The 21,873-nt window shown below is 50.9% G+C and overlaps 1 protein-coding gene across 1 annotated transcript in view; it reads left to right on the forward strand.

Moving 5' to 3' along the window:
• Nucleotides 1-14,548, forward strand: part of XXYLT1 (xyloside xylosyltransferase 1) — a 167,885-nt gene extending 153,337 nt beyond the window's left edge. Inside the window, exon 4 of the mRNA XM_042999008.1 lies at nucleotides 12,891-14,548. Coding sequence (XP_042854942.1) covers nucleotides 12,891-13,287 — 397 coding nt within the window. The 3' untranslated portion in view covers nucleotides 13,288-14,548. The remainder of the gene's footprint in view (nucleotides 1-12,890) is intronic.
• The last annotated feature ends 7,325 nt before the right edge of the window (nucleotides 14,549-21,873 follow it).

The raw sequence follows: 21,873 nt of genomic DNA on the forward strand, positions 1-21,873 counted from the left end.
AATCTGTGTACCTGTTTTATGGCCGTTACAGGATAAAGTGATATCATTGCTACTCTCGTGGTTTTCTTCTCTTTATAAAAATAACAAAATTACCATTTTTTTTTCCTTCTGGGTATGATCCTTGGGCCAGCAGCCTCAGCATTACCTGGGAGCTTATCAGAAATGCAGCCTCTGAATGAGACTCTGCATTTTAACAAGATCCCTGGTGAGTCCCTCACACAATGAGGCTGCGAAGGGCTCTTACCCTCTGTATCCTTGCTCTCTGCTTGACAAGTGGGAGGTCCCCAATGTTTGTCAATTGCCAACCAGCCAAGCATCGTTTTTACCTTTGACCAAGACCCGTGTCACAAAGGTATGGGACAGCAAACAGGGGCAGGCCAAGGTAGAGCTGGCTTAAATGAGATGGAAAGGCACACAGATTTTTTCTGGCTTGAGAAGTAACACATTTTGCTGCAGTTCAGTTGCCTTTGTGCCTGGGTCAGCGATGCCTACATAGTCTCCCCAACGTCCAGCTCCTGGGTTGGAACGCCCCCCCTCTGCGAGGGTGAAGGGCGCTGAGCTGGATTGATTGAGCTTAACTGCGGACACAAGGTTAAATTCTACACATGCTGCTCTCTGTTTTCCTTACTACATTCTGCCTGCATTCTGCTCACTGTCCTGGAAAGCACCCCAGCATGTGTCCTGGGCACTTCTCTCCTGTGTTCCTAGTGCCGTGGGCCTGCTGGGGGCAATGAGCCGATTCTGAAGATAACTCTCTGGCTTTGTCTTCATCCTGATGAAAGTCCCTCCCTCTGCCTCAGCTCAGAGGAAGGGCAGGATTGTGGAACTAAGCTGGGGCCCGACCACCCATGCCAGGCCAACTGCTCGTGGGTCCTCAGCAGCCCAGCCTGCTGGCTGCAGACCCTACAGATTCTTGGTTAGGTCTTAGGGCTTCCCGCAGATTTGAGCTTCATCCTAGCAGTGATGTACAGGACCTTATATTTGGAGGCCTGGGGTCTCCAGGGCCAGTACCAGGAAGGGCACTGTCCAGAGGGCTGTGGGCAACTTTGGGTCAGGCTACCATCTGGGTCCCTTCATTGATAGTCTTTGTCACACTGGCACCTCATCACAGATACATATTCCTGGGCTGCTGGGGCCAGCATTTCTTTCTTTTTTTTTTTTTTTTTAATATGAAATTTGTTGTCAAATTGGTTTCCATACGACACCCAGTGCTCATTCTAATAGGTGCCCTCCTCAATGCCCATCACCCACCCTCCCCTGCCTCCCACCCCCCATCAGCCCTCAGTTTGTTCTCAGTTTTTAAGAGTCTCTTATGTTTTGGCTCTCTCCCTCTCTAACCTTTCTTTCTTTCTTTTTTTTTTTTTCCTTCCCCTCCTCCATGGTCTTCTGTTAAGTTTCTCAGGATCCATATAAGAGTGAAAACATGGTATCTGTCTTTCTCTCTATGACTTATTTCACTTAGCATCACACTCTCCAGTTCCATCCACGTTGCTACAAAAGGCCATATTTCATTCTTTCTCATTGCCATGTAGTATTCCATTGTGTATATAAACCACAATTTCTTTATCCATTCATCAGTTGATGGACATTTAGGCTCTTTCCATAATTTGGCTACTGTTGAAAGTGCTGCTAAAAACATTGGGGTACAGGTGCCCCTATGTATCAACACTCCTGTATCCCTTGGGTAAATTCCTAGCAGTGCTATTGCTGGTTCATAGGGTAGATGTATTTTTAATATTTTGAGGAACCTCCACACTGTTTTCCAGAGCAGCTGCACCAGTTTGCATTCCCACCAACAGTGCAAGAGGGTTCCTATTTCTCCACGTCCTCGCCAGCATCTATAGTCTCCTGATTTGATCATTTTAGCCACTCTGACTGGTGTGAGGTGGTATCTGAGTGTGGTTTTGATTTGTATTTCCCTGATGAGGAGCGACGTTGAGCATCTTCTCATGTGCCTGTTGGCCATCTGGAGGTCTGCTTTAGAGAAGTGTCTATTCATGTTTTCTGCCTATTTCTTCACTGGATTATTTGTTTTTCGGGTGTGGAGTTTGGTGAGCTCTTTATAGATTTTGGATACTAGCCCTTTGTCCCATATGTCATTTGCAGATATATTTTCCCATTCCGTTGGTTGCCTTTTACTTTTGTTGATTGTTTCCTTTGCAGTGCAGAAGCTTTTCATCTTCATGAAGTCCCAGTAGTTCATTTTTGCTCGTAATTCCCTTGCCTTTGGGGATGTGTCAAGTAAGAAATTGTTGCAGCTGAGGTCAGAGAGGTTTTTTCCTGCTTTCTCCTCTAGGATTTTGATGGTTTCCTGTCTCACATTCAGGTCCTTTATCCATTCTGAGTTTATTTTTGTGAATGGTGTGAGAAAGTGGTCTAGTTTCATTCTTCTGCATGTTGCTGTCCAGTTCTCCCAGCACCGTTTGTTAAAGAGACTGTCTTTTTTCCATTGGATATTCTTTCCTGCTTTGTCAAAGATTAGTTGGCCATACGTTTGTGGGTCTAATTCTGGGGTTTCTATTCTATTCCATTGGTCTATGTGTCTGTTTTTGTGCCAATACCATGCTGTCTTGCTGATTACAGCTTTGTAGTAGAGGCTAAAGTCTGGGATTGTGATGCCTCCTGCTTTGGTCTTCTTCTTCAAAATTACTTTGGCTATTCGGGGCCTTTTGTGCTTGTTCTAGCTTCGAGAAGAATGCTGGTGCAATTTTGATTGGGATTGCATTCAATGTGTATATAGCTTTGGGTAGTATTGACATTTTGACAATATTTATTCTTCCAACCCATGAGCACGGAATGTTTTTCCATTTCTTTATATCTTCTTCAATTTCCTTCATAAGCTTTCTATAGTTTTCAGCATACAGATCTTTTACATCTTTGGTTAGATTTATTCCTAGGTATTTTATGCTTCTTGGGAATGGTGAATGGGATCAGCTTCTTTATTTGTCTTTCTGTTGCTTCATTATTAGTGTATAAGAATGCAACTGATTTCTGTACCTTGATTTTGTATCCTGCGACTTTGCTGAATTCATGTATCAGTTCTAGCAGACTTTTGGTGGAGTCTATCGGATTTTCCATGTATAATATCACTTTCTCTGTCCTCCCCTTGAGAGAGATACAAGGGTTCAGAACAAGTCTTCTCCAAATGTGCCACTTTGGTATGTAGACTGTTTTGAGCTGAAGGCAATTGAGACCCTGCAGGCTCAAGAGAAACTTTTGCTCCTCTCTTAACTACCTAGAAGAATCTAAATTGGGAGTCTTTCCCAGAATAAGAGTTATTACTGGACATAAATTTTATCTGAATGATCCATCTGTATGGCAGGGCAAACATCTAATTACCAAACATCTGCTCTTTTTATTGCCCTATGAATTGCCCTCCTCCCCTTTGAAGCCCCAGGCCCCTATCCCATTCCTTAGTTCAGGATGGCATCTATACCTCATTTAACCTTTCTGTCTTTGAGCCTCTCAAGCATGTAGAGTTCCCGTTTGTACAAAATTAATGTTGATTTTCTCCTGTTAATCTGTTTCATGTCGCTTTAATTCTCCTACCAGCTGGAAGAACCTTTGAAGGACAGAGGAAAATTTTTTTCTGCCCAACTGAGACCTTTTCTGCCCAACTGAGGTAGAAAAATTTTTTTCTACCCCCAGTGAAGACCCCTGTGGCTGTAGCTCACAGGGCCTGGGGCACACTGTCCCCCAGCTGCCTTTCTGAACCATTGTCCCTCCATCTTCACTCACCATTCTCCTCTTTTAAATTTCTGCCATCTGATTTCCTTTGTTCACTCATTCTTTAATCTGACCATTCATCCATTTGAAACTCAACAGTTCTCAAGGGCCTGCTAGGAACCAAATACCCACGCCAGGCCCTAAAGTCATAAAGAAGAATAACACATTCTGGTTGTCAATCCCAGGGTTCCTGACTCTACTTCTACCTTCCATACACAGGCAAATCCCTTATCCAGCTTTTATTGGTTCCTCATTGCCCTCGTAAACCATTTCTCTCTCTCAAACCCTTATTTGTACCCAAGGCCCTCTGTCTCCATAGGTGACTTCACCTCCTACCTTCCCAAGATTTAGAGTTCGCCATAACTGAGCTTTCTCAGTATCCCCAATTCCTGACTCAAAACCTGCATCTTCTCATTTATGTCCCTTCTCTAGTCTCAGATGTATCCTGGGTTTTCCCACTTCTTGGTAAACTCTTCTGCCTGGCTCCTATGACCATAAGCAAATGTTTCATATCTCCCCACCATATTTTGCTCATCTATAACATGGAGATCATACTACTTACCTCATTTGTGTGTTATAGACATTAAATGAATCAATGCATTTGAGGACTTAAAATAGGAACTGACACACAGTAAGTACTCCCTATTAGCCATCATCATGATGATCATTCCTCAAAGTACCCATACTGCCACTCCCCCTACATTTCTTCCCTCTTTAGTCTGGCATACACATTCCTTTCCCTCGGCGTATAGACTCCCATCCTGTCCACATTCTCCCCAGTGCTAAGTGTCCAGCTCCTTGGTGTGTATCACTCACCTCTGTCAAAGTCTGTTGCCTCCTATAGCATTTCCAAGTTCTCATCCTCTGCAGCTTTTAATACTGCCATATTCTCATATGCAGTGAGAATGACCCCAGTAATGGGGGCAGTTTAGGGTGGGAAGGGAGCCAGGAGGATCCAGGGAAACTAATGATCTAGAGAATAAGGAGAGGTGGGCCCCCAGAAATTCCCAAGGAGCCGGCGAGTTGGTTCTGTGGGGGTACGCGCAGGATGATGCAGTCAGAGGGGACCTATCCCAGCTTCCCATTGTCACTGGAGCAGAGTGCCTTCTGGTGGCGAGGTTCACGGAGGCAGAACTGAGTAGGTAGCTCAGGTGGGGTTTGAAGAACCATGACACCCAAGGTGAGGCCATCATCATGACCAATGAGATTATTGAGGGTGCCCCTAAGGATGGAGCAAGTGGAAGAGGGTTTGGATGGTGGGCATGGCGACGAGCGAGGGGGCAAGGAGGATTCAGGCTGTGATGGATAGGGGACAACTGCTCTGGAAGTGGGGGGTGGGGTGGGGAAGCAGTGTGCATTGCTCCCAGGAGGCCTGGGAGGAGGCGGCATGATTGGTTTCTGCTTGGGGAGGGTGGGGGCTGAGATTCTTAGTACTGTTTGAGGTGTCATTCTGTCCAGATCAGTGAATGAGAAGCAGAGAATGGGCAGTTGATGTCAGCAAAAGGGTTTGGAGGGCGGCATCTAGGGAGAGAAGGCCTGGAGACCCACTGGATTGGTTAGGGATGAGGGGGAGGGAGAGGGGGAGCAAGTTTGGGGACAGTCAGACTAGGTCACAGGGCTGGGGACGGGAGGTTGGAATGAGCACAGAGAGCCCACAGGCCCAGCTGGAGGTCTGCATGGCTCCTCGGGGATTCCCACAGCAGATGGATGGCCCACAGCCTGAGTCGGTACGGGCTGCTCAGGCCATCAGTGTGGGGCACAGGTAGCTGGGCTACTCCAAGGTTCTACATCTCTCCTGGCTCCTCCTCTTCCATCCCCAAAATGTTGGAACTCCCCAGAATTCTGTCATGCTTGCTTCACACTCTGCGCTTGTGACCTGTATCCAGCCCCAGGCCCAGCTGGCATCTGTTCAAGACTGAATGGGTCATTCCCTTTTATCCTCTTAGCCTTGCCCTGGCTGTTAGTGTCCATCACGCATGAAATAGCCCAGGCATGAAGCCCCTCCGAGCTCCATCTGCCTGCTTGAACCCTCCAGTGCCCCTTCCTCCATTGTCTGTCCCTCCCCAGCCTCCCCTCCCCGCCCCATGCAGCCATCCAGGGCCTAAACCAGTTCTGGCACATCGTGCTCTGGAGCTATTTGTCAGAGAGAGTGACCATGAATTCCCCAGCCCACCCACCTGTGTTCACAGCTCTGGGGCAGCAGGTGTGGGAAGAAGCCCACGTGGCCGGGATGTCGAGGCAGGCTGGGCCTGGGCAGTGGTGGGTGGGCCCTTGCATGCTCCTTGGCTGTATGAGAGGAGAGACTGGCCCTTCAGAGAAGGGCATCCCACCCTCCTGTGGGCATGGGGGAGTGGGCAGCCTGGGGCTCTGGCTCTGCCCTGCCATGGGAGGCCTCGGGCTGACCAGCAGCCCTTTCAGAGGTCTCCGGGGGGAAGGAGGACTGTGGGCATTTGGAGGGCCACCTTGTGGCAGGTTAGAGGCCTTCCTGGCAGGGATGTCTGCCCTCCATGATTCCACTGCTGCATCCTGCAGTGAAGACTGGTCATAACTGGTGCAGCTTTGGGAATGAGACAGTGTTAGTCACCTTTATTCTAGACTTCATGAAGCAGGAAGCCATATCACAACAGAAGCCTCTAAATGGTTTCTGGCTGGCGAGGTGGACGAGGGTTGATCTCCAAGGATCATCACACCATGAGAGGAGCCTGGGCAGGGTGGGGTGTCTGCCCTTGTGTGGCAGTCAGGGCCACTTCTCAGGGGCATGGTGCTGGGCATGGTTTGTGCACACATTTGCTCCTAGAGTCCCACTTATAGCCCTGTGGGTCTCACCCCCCACCATCTCCATGCCCTTGCTGAGCAAACCAAAGCCCTGAGAGGCCCAGGGGCCTGCACAGCTTGCCCTTACCCCGGCCTCCTGATTCCAGATGCAGACCCCTTCATCTCACTTCATTTCATGACTGCAGTATTGGTGTATTCACATCGGGGTCTCATCTCCTTGATAGACCACTGGTTTCTTCCTTGCAAGAATGATCTACTGGCCATTGTATCAGGGTCCGTTAGGTGCTCCGTTAATGATCGCTGATTGATTATTCTCTCAACTCAGCGTGTTGTCTGGTGTTCCTGCACGGCTCCCTAAAACTAGGAGACATTGTGGACTTTCGGGCATCTCTCTGCTGGCCAACTGGTGTTACATAAGCTCTTACCCACCCCCCACCACCATACCCACACCCACATTTCTGAATCGCTCTGCTTTTCCCTACAACCTGTGTGTTCAGCTGCAGACATCTACCTCCTCCCTACCTCTCTCACCCTTCTGGACAGACGTGACCCAGCCTGTCATGATGGCCTGTCTCGGCTCCCTGGGAGTAGCGGGAGTCAGGGAATTTCCTGAGGGCTTCTCCAGACTGCACAGGCGCCCTCCTCGTCCGGACAGTGAGAACACAGCTGAAGATAAGATGCACTGTTTTCCTTCATCTTCACTGTTGGGGAGTGTATGCCCCCTTCCCCAGTTTATATGCCAAAGTCCTAATTCCCAGTGCCTCAGACTGCGACCTTGTTTGGAAATAGGGTCGTCACAGATGTAATTAAGATGAGGTTACACTGGAGTGGGTAGGCCCCTAACCCAGTATGACTAGTATCTTAAAAAGGGGGAGATTTGGACACAGACACACAAACAGCAAGAATGCTATGTCAAGATGAAGGCAGATATTGGGGCAATGCTTCTAAAGGAAGCCAGAGATTGCCAACACATCACCAGAAGCCTGGGGAGAGGCGTGGAACAGGGTCTTGCTCAACCCTCAGAGGGAACCAGCCCTACTGACATGTGGATCTCGGATTTCCAGCTTCCAGAACTGGAGAGGATCGGCTGATGTTGTTGAGGCCACCTGGTCTGTGGCACTTTGTTAGGGCAGCCCTAGCAGACTGCAGCAGAGAGCTCAGCCATCTTGTAGTTAAAACTGACGAGCCTGTCGTTCAGGTCATAACAGAGTCCTCCCTCTAGAAAATTTGGCTCATGTTATAGCTACCCCAGTGCGCTGTTGTGACCTCCTCCCCCAGCGAAAGGCTCCAGAATGGCATCCGGAACACACAGATGCTGGGGAGGTATGCTTAACAGATAGGAACCCCTGTCGCCCTCCCCTTGTCCCCCAGACCATCCTCTGCTCATCTCACTCCCGTGAACCCTCATTCTCTCAGAGTGGGGCAGACACTGCAGAAATGCCAGGAGTTTGCAGAGGAGGCTGCATTCATGCCTCTGGTGCAGGGAGAGGCAAGTGGAAGGCCCCAGTGCCACTGCCTTCTGGAGGAGGGCCCCCAGCAAACCCCTACCATGTGGCTCTCCTGCCGGGCAGTCTGCTTCCGACACTCCTGGCTCTGCCCAGGTGCCGCCTGCCTCAACCCCTGCCCTGTCTTCCTCTCTCAGTTCTGGGCATATTGTGGTTGGAAATCCAGTTGCTGGCCCACAAACAGGGCTGGTCTTTGAAAGCAAACATATGTTTCTTGTGAGGTCTGCAAACAAGGGCGAACACATGCCTTCCAGCCTGCTGCCCCAAGCAAGGCCCTTCAGTCATTTAGGTGCCCAGCTCCCCTTCCAGGTGCAGGCGTGTTGAGCTTGGAAGAGGTAGTCCCTGCCAGGTGGGAAAGCGTGAACTCTGCGCTTCTTGAAAGGCTGGCACTAAGTGGCACCGCCCCACCTGCCCCAGGGCTCATTTAGGGCTGGGAAGGAGCGGTTGCCTTTTCTGAGCAGAGGCATTTGTGGAAAAGGAAAATGATTAGCCTGGGATCGTGGGGTTGCCTTTTCAGCGGTGTGACTATGGACAGCGTCATTTCTGAGTTTCAGCATCCTCCTTTGTAAAAAAGGAACATGAGCTAAGAGTCTTTATGTGTCTTCAGGTTCGGGTAGTCTGGTGGTTCCCGGAGGGGTCCCTCTCGTCTCGGTCCTACCGCCAGAAGTCCGTGTGACTTTGGGAACATTTCTGTACAGCAAAGCTAGAGACCTAACTTGCTAGCAAGGGATCCTGATAAGGGTCAGCTATACTCCTGGCAGTAAGGAATGCCCCAGGAAAATGGCCATTTAAAGCTTCATGGTGGGGGTGCCTGAGTGGCTCAGTCGGTTAAGCATCCGACTCTTGATTTTGACTCAGATCACGATCTCTTGCTTTATGAGTTTGAGCCCCACACTAGGTTCCACACTGTTCTGCCTGCTTGGGATTCTCTCTCTCTCTCTCTCTCTCTCTCTCTCTCTCTCTGAAGAGTCTGTGCCCATCTCCCAGAACTTCAGCCCAAGGTAGGACTGAGAGACATTGTCCTTGCTCTGAAATCATCCCCACATCACCCAGAATTGTCACCTCACAGGACCTGGGGTGGATGGAACCCTGGGCTATCACTGAACATTGCTTTTCACTCCTGGCCTTTCCTCTCAGAGGACTGGAAAACAGGGCCCCTTCCAAGTCAAACAAAAGCTAATTGGTCCTGGTACACAAGCATGGGCATAAAGGGAGTAGTGTTTCCTGATTCCAGCCTTCACTGATTAGACAGCATCCAGACAGTATGCTTCCTCCGGGAAGGGGCCCAGCCTTGCTTGCTCATTAGTGACTTTGCCCTTGACTCTGATGAACACTCAAGGGGTGAGCCACAGTGAGGAGAGGTGCCATAGACATTGTTGTCCTCACAAATCTCAGAAAATGGAGCCTTCCTTACCTGAGAATCTAGAGCTTGAACTCAGCCTGAGTCAGCAGGGTCTTCTAGAACCTTCCTAGGGAGCTCTATGCAGACTGTTCAGGCTCATTGTATGTTCCCATCCTTGCTTCTCCCGTCTTGAAAGTGAAAGTGGAAAGCTCTGACCCTTAGCTAAGAAAGACCAGCCCAGGGGAAAATCATGGAGAGATAGGCAGGGCAAGAGAGTCTGTGATTTGGGATGGTGGGAGGAGAAAGGGTTATTCGTGACAATGAACATGTTTCTTTCGCAGGGAATGTGAACTTTAGGCTCTCTGGCCAAGCTCTCTTATTGAGAGACTTGCTGGAGTGACTTTGTCAGTGATCAACAGGGAAGGACTTGAGAGAGGAAATGACTTTGTTTTCAAAATGATTTCAAATACTTCTTTCCATCAAGATGGGTTTTCTTCGTGAAAACTAGTTTACTCATTTTTAATAATGTTTTTTATGATTGTTAGTTAGGACATACTCACTAGAAGAAATTTAGGAAATTCATTGCCCATAACTGGAAGAATGTGCTTGAAGGTTCTTAATTGGTATTTCCCCAGCAAGGCTTGTTGATTTCTAGAAAGACTCAGTATTTACAATGGGCCATCTGCACAGGGGTTTGTTTTGCAGTTTGAAGCCGTCCCTGAAGGGAAAGAAATCTTATCCCCTCTAATGTGGGTCTCCAGGTGACAGTGGAGGATGGGAACAAGCCTCCATAGAGGCCCAAGTCCAGATGACGAGTCAGGGCAACATGGCTGGACTATGGGCTTAGAACTTAATCTGAGAAACTTCTGGAAGCTCCAGGACTTGGAACCAGATACCTACATTCATACAGAGGTTTCCTGCAGCCTCAGCACATACCACTGGCAGTGGCCTGTGAATATATACGGCCAGCCCCAGGCCCTGTGAGGAAGGCGAGGATCTGAGCCACTCTCTGACACCCCTCAGAGAGGCTCTCGGGGCTGACCTCCGGTCAGTGAAGCACCAGCAACCTCTGCATCACCTGTTGGCCTGGTTCCCAGAGCCTGTGGCCTTGGGTATGTCAGCCAAATTCAGAAATGAGATTGAGCTCCAAATGCTGCTCCTGGAAACTCGAGCCTGTGGAATCTGAGCCAAAAGTGAAAGGGGACTTAGGGATCAGAGGCCTCATATTCGAGTCGGGCCTGCCCCTGATGCCCTGAGAACCTCTCTCCCCTCGATGTTGGAATGCAGGCAGTAATGTCCCTGTGTCCCTAGGAGCCGAGGTGGGGAGTGTAAGAGGGCTCTGCCATCCTCTTGGTGCTGTGGCAGGTGAGGAATTGGCAATCCCACCCGGTTAGGCCGTTTCACACGGGGCCAGAGCCCCTCACGTAAGCTTCGTTTGGTAGAAGCTTAGCTGGCTTGCTCCTGGACCTGAAGTTAACCATTTGGAAGAAATATGGTAAAATGGACAAAGTTGTTAGACTGCATTCCACTGCCCCCGCGATCCCATCACTGTAGGCTTTTGTGGCTAGAAGGGCTGCAGCATCTCCCTTTGCTCTAGAAGCTTATTTTTGCCAAGGTTGTTATCATCAAGCAGGCGCCAGACCTCTGTTCCACTCATAGTCCAATTATGGCAAAATTCAAACAATAGACCTGTTATTCCACTTTTAAGAATGTCCAAGGGGAGCGCTTTCCCCTCACCAGGATCAAACTCTCGGTGCCCTTTGTGATATGCGAGACCTCAAGGAAGGGCTCTCCATTCCCAGACATGCAGAAATGTGTGGGAACTGGAAAATGGATCGCTGCAGCCACCGTGGGCCGGGACCCTGGTTTTCTTTCCACTGCGCCGTCCGCTTCACCACACAGATCCTGCCCTGTGAGTGGTCGGGGGAGTGACCTCTGGCAGGCCCAGGGGTGGTATTTCCAGGCTGGGGGCAGACTTGGTTTTCCCTGACGCGTTCCCCATCCTGAGGACTCTGAGGGGAAGGAGTGGGGCTAGTAAGAATGGGGGGGATGTAGTCTGATGTGGAATGCTCCCCTGCCCCTTGCCCACGACACAGGGCCTGCCGTCTCTCTTCCTTCCTGCCAGCCGTGGGCTCCACTGCTGACTGTGCATCTGGGGACATGGAGCCTGGGCCCTCTCCGCCTCCCCCTTCTGCCCACCCCTGCAGCGCGCACGGGAACTTGCACAGGCACTTCAGGGGGTTGGAGAACAGAGTGGCCAGCACTCTAACCCTGTCACCCACAAGGAGGTGTCTGGATCTGTCTTCCCTTCTCCAAATGGAAGCATTTGGATAGAGGACCTAGAAGGGTCCCTCTGGCTCTAACACCCCATGAACTGTAGGCCTAGATCAGATTTCTAAACCCGCCTTGAGAAAAATGGACACTGAGGTGATGTTCTCTCTAAAATAGCCATAATTCTACCTGGCCATTCTGTAGCCACTTTTCATCCTAAGCCATGCACTTGTGCCCAGAGCTGTTTCAAGCCTCCAACCCCTGTCCACCCTTTCAGAAGTGCTAGGCTTGGGGCCTCAATAAATGAGGCTTGTTCTAAAGCAGAAAACGATTTCGTTTCAGCCTGCAGTTAGCTTCCTACCTCTTCACCAGATTCAGAAGCACTCCTCCCCACTTCTCTCCTCTCCTTTTCAAGATCACAGTCAAAGACAAGGGGTTAGAAGGTTCTACCTGGGGCGCCTGGGTGGCTCAGTTGGTTAAGGGTCTGGCTCTTGATTTTGGCTCAGGTCACAATCTCTCAGTTTTGGGAGTTCGAGCCCCACATTAGACTCCATGCTGACAGTGCAGAGGCTGCTTGGCATCCCCCCTTCTCTCTCTGTCTCTGTCTCTGTCTCTCTCTCTCTCTGCTCCTTCCCTCATGGGGAGAGACATCATATTGTCTCTGTCTGTCTCTCTCTAAAAATAAATAAATAAACTTAAAAAAAAAAAGAAAGGAAAGGAAGGAAGGGAAGAAAGGAAGGAACGAAAGAAAAGAAAAGGAAAGAAAGAAAGAAAGCAAGCAAGCTAGCTAGCTCTATCTGGATCGTTTCTGTCTTAAGAAGTGGACTTCAGAGACAGATGCCTGGGTTTATTTAGTCCCTGGTTCTGCAGCGGCTTACTAGCTGTGTGACTTTGGGCAAGCCATAGACCTCTCTGTGCATCAGTTTCCTCAGCTGTGAAGTACCATACCATCCCACAGAGCACCTATGGTGGGGAGTAAATAAGCTGATTTCATGCAGTGCCTGCTGCTTGCTAAGTCCTATACAAACGCTCGTGATGACGTCATCCTGGAGTAGCAGAGGCTGATGGGAAGACCACGAGGCTTGCAGTAAGGAGAGTGCACCGCACGGTGCTGATTCTGAACCTCAGACTTGCCCAGTTTTCGTAGCTGTGAAACTGGAGTGAAAATGGCCTCTCCCTCCAGGCTGGTTGTGAAGCCCCAGGAAAATAGGGCCGGCAGACTGTTTCACCCACCCAAACCGGGTTAAATCTGCTCTCTTTCCCCTTCCCAGGCACACGTTCTGGCAGTTCCGCCATGAGAACCCCAAGACCCGGGTTGGGAGCCCGCCCCCCGAGGGGCTCCCCGGCTTCAACAGCGGAGTGATGCTGCTGAACCTGGAGGCCATGCGCCAGTCCCCCCTCTACGGCCGCCTGCTGGAACCCTCGCAGGTGCAGCAGCTGGCTGACAAGTACCACTTCCGCGGCCACCTCGGGGACCAGGACTTCTTCACCATGATCGGCATGGAGCACCCCGAGCTCTTCCACGTGCTGGACTGCACCTGGAACCGGCAGCTTTGCACCTGGTGGAGGGACCACGGCTACAGTGACGTCTTTGAAGCCTACTTCCGGTGTGAGGGCCACGTCAAGATCTACCATGGGAACTGCAACACCCCTATCCCGGAGGCCTAGGCACATTCTCGTCCGCCATGCCATCGGATCTCTGGATCTCCTGGAAGCAAAGGGGCGCCTCTGTTACAGGCCCCAGGGTGGCATCTGACCCTCCGTGGGGATGTCCTTTGCGATGACAGCTGCAGCTGTCCCACCCCACAGGTTGTTGTCCTGAGGCCACCCGGTGAGGCCTGGCCTACACATTGCTGGTGCTTGGGCCTTTTCTCTCCAGGGGACCAGGCATCGTGGAGGGCAAACACATAGACATCTTCCGTTGGGCTAGGAAGCGGGCATTTAAAGAGAAGAAAGGAAAGAAAATGGCACTCAGTGCCCTTAGCCTCCAAAGAATGGAAATGCCTGGCCTTTTTTAGACCAAATATAAATTTATTTTACATTAACAAGCTTCCATTTTGCAGGAAATAACAAAACAGTACTGCTGTAGATCCCAGGGAGCTCTGAACGAGTGAGCCAGGGTTTTAACAGCCAGCCCAGAGTTTAAGCATCCAAATCAACATCAGCCTTCCACATGTGCACCCTGGGAGGCTGTGTGCTTGTTCCCGCGATGCCCACATTACCTCGTATAGGTTTAAAGGTCACCACCTCTGCGGGGAGAGAGCCTTTATGGCCAGCAGTGGCCCACATGAGGAAACTGGGCTCATTATTTCAGCCTCCACAGCTTTTCTCTCCCAACTACATCACAGAACCTCGTTATCCCTTATTCATCCAAGCCGGCTTCAGGTGACCAGACTGTGCTCAGAAATCAGATCCGCCATCAAAGAACAGAGCTTGGCCACCCCCAAGGACACGCAGTAGAGTTGTCTGGACAGGAAAGACTCATTCCAAAGAGGAGCCCAGCAGTGTATGTGCATAAACGTGTGGCCCGGAAGGGGTGCCGCTCATAGGCTGATAAGCATTCAGTCTCTGTTTAAAAAAATCATCCTGTGACTTTCTTATTGTATCATATCAGATCCTGTACCTTAGAAAAAATTAGGCTCTTCTCTGAATGAGTTCCCTTGTAAGATGCAGACATGAAGCCCCTGGTGGTCCATTTTGTCTACTCTAGCAGAGGTCCTCAGGATGGGGGAACTGCTGTTAGATTTTCATCTCCTTTTATTTCAATTTCATTTACTTTTTTATTTCTTTTCACCATGAGTGAGAACAGCTAATAAATCATTTGAGAACACAATGATTATGCTGTTTGTTCTCTGATCACAGCTTACTGCTGCCTGAAGGTTCCGGATCAAGAGTGTAATCAGTGTCATTCAGAGCCGCCCGCCCCCCCCCCCCCCCCCCCCCCCCGCCAAGTCCACATGATTAAGCTAAGCGTGCTCACTGCGGACTGCAGACCATGGACCACGGGGGAGCGTGTCTGAGGTGGGAGCAGGGAGGGTAACAGTGCTGTGCCACTCGAGAACCATTGCATTCTGGGTATAGGCGGGCCCGTCTGCTCCCGGGAGCAAAGGCAGTCCCTTCCCTTCTCACCTTTCCTAGCCCAGACTGCCCGGTTACATCATCCCCTGACGAAGTGGAGCGTGTCCCTCTCCTGACTCTGCTCTGACAGAACTGGTCTGTTCTCTTAGGTACTTGACTTCCTATTTATAGCTACCAGTTATTGAATGCCTGCTGTGTGCATCGTATTGGGGGATTTATGTATGCTCTTGATAATACTCATGAAAACCTCATGAAGGCAATTCAAATTCTAAAATTTGTAAGAAAATAGCAAGAGATGTGGACAGAGAGTCATTATTTATCACACTGAGTTTTTTTAATAGAGAACAACCGGGAGCAACTTCCAGTGTTGACTAGGGAGTGGATAAATAATGTATGCTATATCCAAGGAATAAAATAATGTGGGCATTAAAATCATATCTTTAAAGAATATCTAATGCCTTGGGAAATGCTTACAATGTACTGTTAAGAATGCAAAATATAAGATTATATGTACAGTGTGATCCTCATTTTAATTGTAAGATTACATATGTGTGTGTATGTGTACATGTAAAAAGAGAAACTGTTCTGCTATATTTAATTAAAACCCATATGTTTCAAACACCACATTAAAAAAAATTATTTCAATGGGAAAAAGATAAAATGCTAAAGAATTTTAGACTCAGAATAACAAAGGTATTTTTCCTACATCAATTTCAATAATTCACATGTTTCTGTAGCCATGAGAGTCTTCTGTTATTGCAAAGAAAAAGTAAACTGGTTGATCAAAATGGGCAAAGGCCAAACCAAATCTCCTCATTTACTTTTGAGCTCACCTACTCCGGAGCTCCCCCTTCCTCTGTCACCAGTGGCCTTGGTGAACAGCAAAATAACACCCAGCGGGAAGTCCAGCCAGCCCAGCAGAGCCAATGGGCGTTCCTGTGCTGTACGATGAGCCACTTTTGGACAGATCTTGGAGGGCCGGTTCATCACTGGAATCCTGTTATCATCATTGCAGTACAAACATAACCAATTGTGCTGTGGTTAATTTGTGTGATGAAAACTTTCACTGCAGAGCATATGTATGCCTATAGGAAGGAGTAAAACAAGACTGAAAAGAACATTTCTGGGAACTAGGAAGGATTAAGGTGCTTTCTATCTTCATCTTTATTTATTTCTGTATTTCTGAATGTTAATTACTTTTGTAATAAACAATAAATGCTATTAAATTGTGGCCGCTGCCACAGGTAATTACAGGTAAGTGTCGCCCTGGCTATTCTACTCCTGGTTGGCCCTGGTTACCATTGACCGTAAGAAAACATAATCTCGGCTAAGTAGGCTCTGGGTTTTCAACTTTCCCTATGGATGCCCTAGTTCTCTAAATAAAAGTGACCTAATAATAGCATCTCCAGCCTCTGCTTTCATTTCTGATTCTATTATCTTTTGGCCTTTGGAAAGCTCGTGGGCTTGTGGAAGAGATTTATTCTTCCATGTGTGTCAAAGCCTCGCTACAGCATCCCCTTCAATAGCATCTCATCAACCCAAAGAGCAGCGTGCTGGGTCAGTGGGCCCCCAGCCAGAGTGCACCAGGAGTTTGCGGGCTAAGGGAGCAAGTTAGCTGTGCCGCAGCCCCTGCTTTGACTAAAGGCTAAACCCTTGCTCATTCTAAGACTTCCTGGCTCGTGTCCACATGCAGGGCCCAGAGGTTTGGCTGAAGGTGGAGTTTGGCAGGGCAAGCAGAAATTTCCAAGCAGGCAGGGTGATATGGTAGAGAGAGCCTCACACCTAAGGCAGAGGCCTGGCTTTGAATCCATGTTGTGTTCTCACCACCTGGGCAGTCTTGGACATCCAAGTTCACCTCTTTCCCCACTTTGAGACACTGGTAACAAGAGCTCCCTCAAAGTAGTGTTGTAGGAGGAAAGTTGATGGTAAGGTCTTGGCAAGCAGATAAATAATACGTAGACGCAAGGGGATTCTTACCACTTAAAATATCCTTTTAAAATAACAAATGACAGCCATTTGGGGCACGTTAAATGTGTTGGTGGCACCTCCCTCAGCCCAGTGGATGACCAGACTCTTGTTTGTAGGCGGTCTGATATTTTTGTTGGCCATACCACTCTGGAGAGGCCCGTGTCCAGGAAGTCAGGGGTCCCTGGATGAACCCTTCCCAACTGGGCTACAAGGGGCTACGGGATCGGACTAGATCTCCAAGCAGCCTCCCTGCCCCCAACACACATTTGTATGCATCTGTCTCTGTTCACATGTGCATGTGGCAGGGAGTCTAAATCAAACACAAGACCTCCAGATCTCATCATTTGCCAACCTGGAATTTATGACCATTCCAAGAGAGACTCACTCTCAAGGTATAGTTAGTGCAACTTACGCCGGAGTCTGAACAGGCAAAGTGAGGGATGCAGACAAACTATGGGAGGTATTTAAATCCAGAGAAACTCATTGCCATCCACGAGCCCCATGCCTCTGCCTACAGCCCCCTGGTAGCAATGGCAGCTGAAGCCTTGTCTTAGCTTTTGTCTTATTTGTCTCCCAAAGAGCCTCCCAGACAGAGCCACTTTGTAGATGGTCCCATGCCCCCACAGGCCTCACCCTGGGCAGTACTGAGTCTGGAGCCCCCAGCCGGGAGGCCTGGTGGAGCTGCCACTCCCTGAGGTACTTGCAAAGGCCAAAAAACCTTCTGGAGTGAAGGCTTCTTTAAGTAGGGCTGGCTGTGCTCCCAGAGTGTCTCCAGGTGTACCCCCAGTCTGTTGGAAATGTGTCCGTCCCCTACAGACAGTCAGCAACCTCACCGAGTGCCATGCATTCTTAGCTGGAAGGGCCTTTGCACGCCTTCCCTGACAGGTAGGATTTGCTGCAATTGTCCCCTCTCCTGGCCCCACGCCCTGAGCAGGACCACAGGAGCAGGGAGCCGGGGGTGTTTTTGGGCCTGTGCGGAGCCAGTGGCCTCACCTCCCTGACGGGGCCTTGCAGACAGCAGAGACCTGGGTGTCTGTGGAAGAAGCAAGATGCTCCCACTCCTTCCTCCTGTTTCACTCTGGGCAGCTTCCAGAACATGCAGAGAAGCCCCAGTCTCAGCTCGAGAGTCTCCACCAGTTTCTGTACTGACTTGTGAGTCCCTCGAGGGCAGGGACTGTGCCATCACCTCTGCCTGTCCCCCAGCACCCACTGAGGTGGGGCATACAGGTCCCCCAGGTGCAGAGAGCCTGGTCTGTTCAGTGTGGATTGTGAGTGAGGCTGGAAGTTCTCAGTATGTGCCTTCCACCTGCTCCGCCATGTCCTCCTCACCATCACTTCCCACCTCAGGCATAGAGGGTGAGTTCATGACACCCCTCAGCGTGTGACCTATTCCCACCACTGCTGCCTACGAGGCCTGTCGTTTCATTTATTCCCAGGTATCACCGTCTCCTACCCCCAGCCCCTGATAGACATCCTCATGTGTTTTCTGTGTGTCTTCTGTGTTCGTGCAAAATGGTGTTATTATTTTGTGTACACGTGTTTTAATTTGGGTAACTTGGGATTCTCTTGCTCTTTCTTTTCCACTCGGCGCTAAGATTCTAAGATCCATCCTCCTTATCATGTACACACGCGAGGGCTGCCTGCGGCCCCACACGTGTTCTCACCAGGTTACTCAACGTCGTCCACACTGACGGGCACCCACATGACCCCCCCCCCACCTGCCTCCTCACTCCACCCCAGCCCCACACAAAGGACCCCACTGTGAGCAACTTTGTCCTCTTCCTTGTGGACCTGGTAGGCATTGCCTTGTGTGGTGTATCCAGGAATAACGCTGCTGGACCGTAAAGTGCACACATACCCATGTTTCTGCCTGAGTGGGGCCCAGAGCGCCCTCCCCACTCTCACCAGTATGAGGCCTCACTTCATCTGCATGACTGTGCTCATGTTCACGTCTCTGTGCATGGACACACACGTGGACCCGTGATCCTATGGGGGTCCTCCAAAACGTGTGGCTGAGTTGGGGCTGCTCTCTGTGTGAGTGGTACGACATTGGCCTTGGCCAGTGGGGGGGTGTGTCTGTGAAGTGGAGAGAGGTCAGCTGGCTCCGGGCCTTGCGACCCCCAGGACGGCTGTGAGCAGTAGATGAGATAACCCACAGAGGAAAGTCCTTCCGAGACCCTAGACGCCCTCCCCTCCTTGCATGTTAGCTGGTCCCCAGTCCCATGCTGTGCCATGGGAGGCTTTGTGGCCAGCCTGAGTCCTGCCGTCTGGGATCGCACCCAGGCTTCCCCACGTGTAGAATCCTGTGCTCCTCCATGAAGGCATCTGGCCCTCTCTCTGGAGTCTTCCTCTCCCACACCTCTAACCCTCGTCCAGCCCGGGCCTGGCACTTCCCAATGCACAGGATGGCACAGGGCCAGGGGCCGGGGACGTGCAGAGTCTCTGTGCTCTGGGGGTATGCTGTCGGGATGTACAGGCTCCTCTCCTGTTCATGCAACGGTCTGAGCGAGGGGGTGGCAGAAATACTGACAGTCTTCTAAGGATCAGTGCACACGTGCTATGAAAAGTGCAGGACCTTTTGTACGGTCACAGGCGGGCAGCTTCTTGGCAAACTCGTGTCCTTCTCATCCCATCCCACCTTTCAGGGGAACTAACCTGACCTCTAATCCAGGAAGCCACAACAACCATCCCCTCCAGGCATCCCTTTCTGGTGCCTCCGTGGGCTTCTGCCGTCCCCAGGAGGTAGGCTCCAAGATGGAGATTTATGTGCAGGAGGCTTTCTGGGAGGTGTTCTGTGGGAGAGGAGGGGAGCAGGACCAAGCAAGGAGGAGCCAAGCTGCGAGGCGAGGCGGTCAGGACAAGAGGCTTCAGCCGGCCCCATGCAGAGTCCCAGAGCTGGGGCAGCCTTGCCCAGGAGCCCTGGCTGGAGCCTGGGAGCTGGGCCTTCAACCGGCTCCTGTCTAGTCACTGGGGATGGGCTTCCCTGGGGAGAGGGCGCCCTTGGAGGAGGCAGCTCCCTTCAGGCAGGGTAGCTCCTGGGCAGGGCCTCAGCTCTGGGCCGCCCACAGCAGCACTCAGAGGAAAATAAGGTCTGGCCCCTGAAGGGGTCTGGGCAGCACATCAGAGCATCTGCCATGGAAGGCCAGGGACCTACCGCCGTCCTCTGCCTCTTCTTTCCTGGCTTTCCAGGCTTCTCTGAACAACTCTCTGTTCTTTCTCTCAAAGTTCTCCGCTAGGGGCATTTCCTGCATCAGCTCTGCCCTCTTCCACATTTCCAGGCACCCTTCCCTGAGCAAGAACCCAAGCCAAGACTCCCTGTGCAGGGTGCTACCTCTCCATGATGACACTGGTGTCACCACTGGGACTGGTCCTGCATCAGGGAAGGTCATCTGTTTATAGGGAGCCAGGCCTGTCTTCTGTCCCTTCCCTCTAGATTCGGATCCCTGCACCAGTCCAGTGGCCCACCTGCCTCTGCCCTTTCCAGGATCTGTGCATAAGATCCTGGACATAAGATCCCGGGGCACACTGACAGGCTGTTGGGACGCCACTCAGCAGGAAGGAGCAGGACCTTGGCCACCTGGACAGACAGGTGAGGTGGTCTCCAGAGGTCAAGAGCCCCACCAAATAAGGGGACATCTGCCCTTGCAGAGCTGTGGAGGTTGTGAGTCTCCACGGGGGTTGCCTACTACTCACTATAGGGGAAAAGATAGGAATTCTGTGCAGAGAGCATGGGCTTTGGAGGAGGGGCACCTGAGCTGACACCCTAGTTGTGACGCTGTTCATTTGTGCAAGTCACAGATATTTACCCTTGCCTTGGGCTGAATTCTGGGGCCACAGTGGTGAAGAGTGTGGGTGAGTTCCCACTCCGACAGAAGTTCTCACACAGTGAGGTGGTCTCTCACTGCCGTGGGTAAGAACTCTGAGAGGGGCCATGGGTGCATCTAGAGGGGTACCCTGGGATCCACGTTGGAGGTAAGGGATGCCTTCTGGAGGATGCAACAAGAACCCTAAGATATGTGCCCCTGGTGAGAGAGAACGTGGCTGTGTGGCCTTGAGGAACATACTTGCCCTCTCTGAGCCTCCCAGTCACACCCATCTGCTGGCCATCGTGAGGACTAAATGAGATAACATATTCTCTGGTCCCAGTCCATGGACTACAGTCCCAACTCATGAAGGCTATCACAACGATAAATACAGGGAACTACCATTTTCTGGAAATGAGGGGATTCCCTGAGCTCTGGGGGTAAGTGTGAACTAAAGACTGTTCCATCCAGCATCTGGGTGGGACTCGGATCACTAGGATTTCCACCCTTGCCCTGTCACTGCTGTGCGACCCTGAGCAAGTTACTTTCTGTTTCTTGACCTTACTTGCCTCCTTTGTAGCAGAAAGGAAGCGGGCCAGAGTCTGAAATTCAAGGCCTAGGGAGAAATGAACATTTAAAAGCCCAGTCAGCATCATCAGGTTCTAGGGAGTCACCGAGGGGAGCGGCAGCCTTCCGGGCGTAGTCTGGGTGAAGCAAGTGGGGTCTGGGTGATTGCCCTTGATCTTCTCAGGCAGGGGAGTCAGAAACTTGTGGTCGAAGCCACTTGGTGTCGAAAGACCAGGAAGTGGGAATTGTATGAAGCGCAGAGAGCAGCCGCTTGACTTGAGTCTGTGTGATGGGCCTTCATGAGAAGACCTTCTTCCATACAGATCCAGTCGTCCTATTCAACAAGCTGTAAGGACGAAGGAGCAACTACTGGGCCCTCGTGTTTTCCCTCAACGAGCACAGACTCTCCTGCAGCCCTGTCTGGGCCACCCTTCCTGCCACGGCCTCCCCTCTCTTTTCCCACCTCCTGCTCCTCTGGGAAGACTCCTCTGTCACAGGCCACACTTGTGCATCCCTCTGCAACACGGTGGAGTTTCGTGTGGCAAGCGTTTCTTGTCAGAGAAAGCAGTCACACTGAACAGGGAGCTCTGTCTCCTGAGCGGCCGGAAGGGTCCAGAGTGTTGGGCTCCTGGGGCCTCTGACTGGGAACATCTGGTAACCCCTGGCTTGGACTTTGAGGGAGGCAGGGGCCCCTTGGCCGGAGGCTGTGAGGCTGGATGACAGGGGAGGGGGCAAGGAAAGAGAAGTGCGAGGGCCTGTTTTAAGAAGAGTCGTGAGGGAGGGTCTCCGAGCACGAAGGGCTGTAACGTACAGGCATGAGGGCATTTTGCAGACAGCG

This window comes from Panthera tigris, chromosome C2 (assembly GCF_018350195.1).
Source record: "Panthera tigris isolate Pti1 chromosome C2, P.tigris_Pti1_mat1.1, whole genome shotgun sequence".
NCBI classification, from domain to species: domain Eukaryota; kingdom Metazoa; phylum Chordata; class Mammalia; order Carnivora; family Felidae; genus Panthera; species Panthera tigris.